Source organism: Malurus melanocephalus, unplaced genomic scaffold, assembly GCF_030028575.1.
Source record: "Malurus melanocephalus ecotype Western Australia unplaced genomic scaffold, MMel_1.1 scaffold_366, whole genome shotgun sequence".
NCBI lineage: Eukaryota > Metazoa > Chordata > Aves > Passeriformes > Maluridae > Malurus > Malurus melanocephalus.
The window spans coordinates 525,360-527,300 of NW_026623598.1; the positions used below are offsets into that span (position 1 = coordinate 525,360).

General features: G+C 40.4%; 1 protein-coding gene across 1 annotated transcript in view; it reads right to left on the reverse strand.

The window, feature by feature from the left end:
- Nucleotides 1–446: 446 nt before the first annotated feature.
- Nucleotides 447–1,941, reverse strand: part of LOC130580844 (transcription factor COE3-like) — a 125,778-nt gene continuing 124,283 nt past the window's right edge. The window contains exon 16 of the mRNA XM_057378599.1: nucleotides 447–589. Coding sequence (XP_057234582.1) covers nucleotides 558–589 — 32 coding nt within the window. The 3' untranslated portion in view covers nucleotides 447–557. The remainder of the gene's footprint in view (nucleotides 590–1,941) is intronic.

Below are 1,941 nucleotides of genomic sequence, written 5' to 3' on the forward strand. Positions count from 1 at the left end.
GCTCATAACCTCCTTGGCCCCCTTTTTTTTTTTTTTTCCACCACAAAAAAATATTTCACATTATAGAGATACACAACCATTGTGAATCTAGTTATGAGTACAGAAAAATGTTCGGAGGCATTTTTCATCAGTGTTTCATGATAATCAAAATGGTGCATCCACAAAGTTTCTCCCAACACATAGCAAGTACTAGACATAGCCAAGACGTAATCAGAAACTTTATACAAAATAGGCGTCGCTTTTTCCTTATTCTCCAGGACTGAGAAATGTGAAAATATGAGAAAAATTCAGTCAATAAAATGGAATTGTTCATGAAGAAGTAGGTTGTTTGCATGTAGATTCTTAATAGTTTAAATAAAATCTTTAAACAAAGTCTTTTTTTTTTCTTTTTTTTTTTTGTTTGTTCTTTTTTTTTTTTTTTTTTTTTTTTTTTTTTTTTTTTTTTTGCTGATTCTGCACGAAGATACTGCTTCCATCAGCATGTCTTAATATACTAAACTTGTCCCCTAAGCCCATCCTCTGCAGCTTGGTGCTACGGTAGGTAAACAAAAGTGACTTTACATTGGCGGGACTACAAGCCCGGACATGGCTAAAAGAAAAAAAGAGAAGAAAAGGAGCTGTTATTGGAGTGTTGGGTTGGGAGGAGAACGCGCTCCTCCGCGTGTTCCCAGAGCCAGAACCGCGCACGCTTTCCCCGTAAAACACACCCCAAAGGGCCTCTCCTCGAAAGAGGAGCTCTGAGCTGGTTCTGCTGGTAGAAATTCCCGAATTTTGCACTCAAAGTTTCTCTCCAGGCTCCTGACAGCTCCTGGTTTTGTCAGCATCCCTTGGGGACATCCCCACCGACCACTTCTTCGTGCCCCGGGCAGAAAAGCTCCTTTTCCAACATTCTACTTTGTGATAAAAGCAGGACTGAGCAAGAGAAGGACTCTCCAAGACCAAAACCAAGAACTCTAAACCTTCTCCCAACAACAGAGATCAAACACCTTAAAAATACATGACCCTCATGTATTACATGTATTATTTTTGCAATAAAAATTGTACCCCTGACCAGCCACATCTCTGGGTGTTTTAACAGATGAAGACCAAAATGCCAACAACCACTGCTTTTTCCCAGTTAACTCTTTGGTAGAAGCATAATTTAGGCCGTCTATAATTTTAGTGTTGTTTAATTTTTGCCATAATGATATTTCTCATTAATTTATGTACAACAGATATTAATAAATTTGTTCRTGTAGCGATGTGAACTTCAATTTCTCAGTTCATTAATTTCAACARTATTAATTTATTTCAGATTCGCTGTTGCAGCTTTACGGTTTGGAAGAGCTGGTTCTGTGTACATTTCATGGGTAAGACAACCACCACCAGCGCTGCTCCAGAGCCTGGAGCAGCCTCTGGTCCTACCAGAGCCTTTTGTGGGTTTGGATGGAGTTAAACCTCTCTAAAACACAGCTCAAGTGATGCTCTCTTGAAACAGATTATAGTCTTACAACTCCRACACTTTTCTCCCCTATTAAACTTGCCAAATGTATCAAAATCAAGACAGAAGGTATATTTTTGCATCATTTATGAAAATTAGTGGTTTAACCTAACCAGCAACAGAATTATGAAATTTAACTGTAGAATAGTGGGTATATTGGCAGAAAGCCTTTGTACCGCAAACATTCCTTTTCCTTGTCATGTTTTCACAGAATCACAAAATTGTTTAGGTTGGAAAAGCGCTCCAGGATGATGAAGTCCAAACTGTGCCCGATGCCCACCTTGTCCCAAGTCCAGAGCACTCAGTGCCACATCCAGGTCTTCCTTTGACCCCCAAATGGGGGCTCTAAACCTCCCTGGGCAGCCCCTTCCAGGGCCTGACCACCCTTAAAAAACCCTTAAAAGAATCCCTTCACTAAATCTCTGTTCCCCAGTCCTGCACTGGGACCTGCCCAAGCCCTG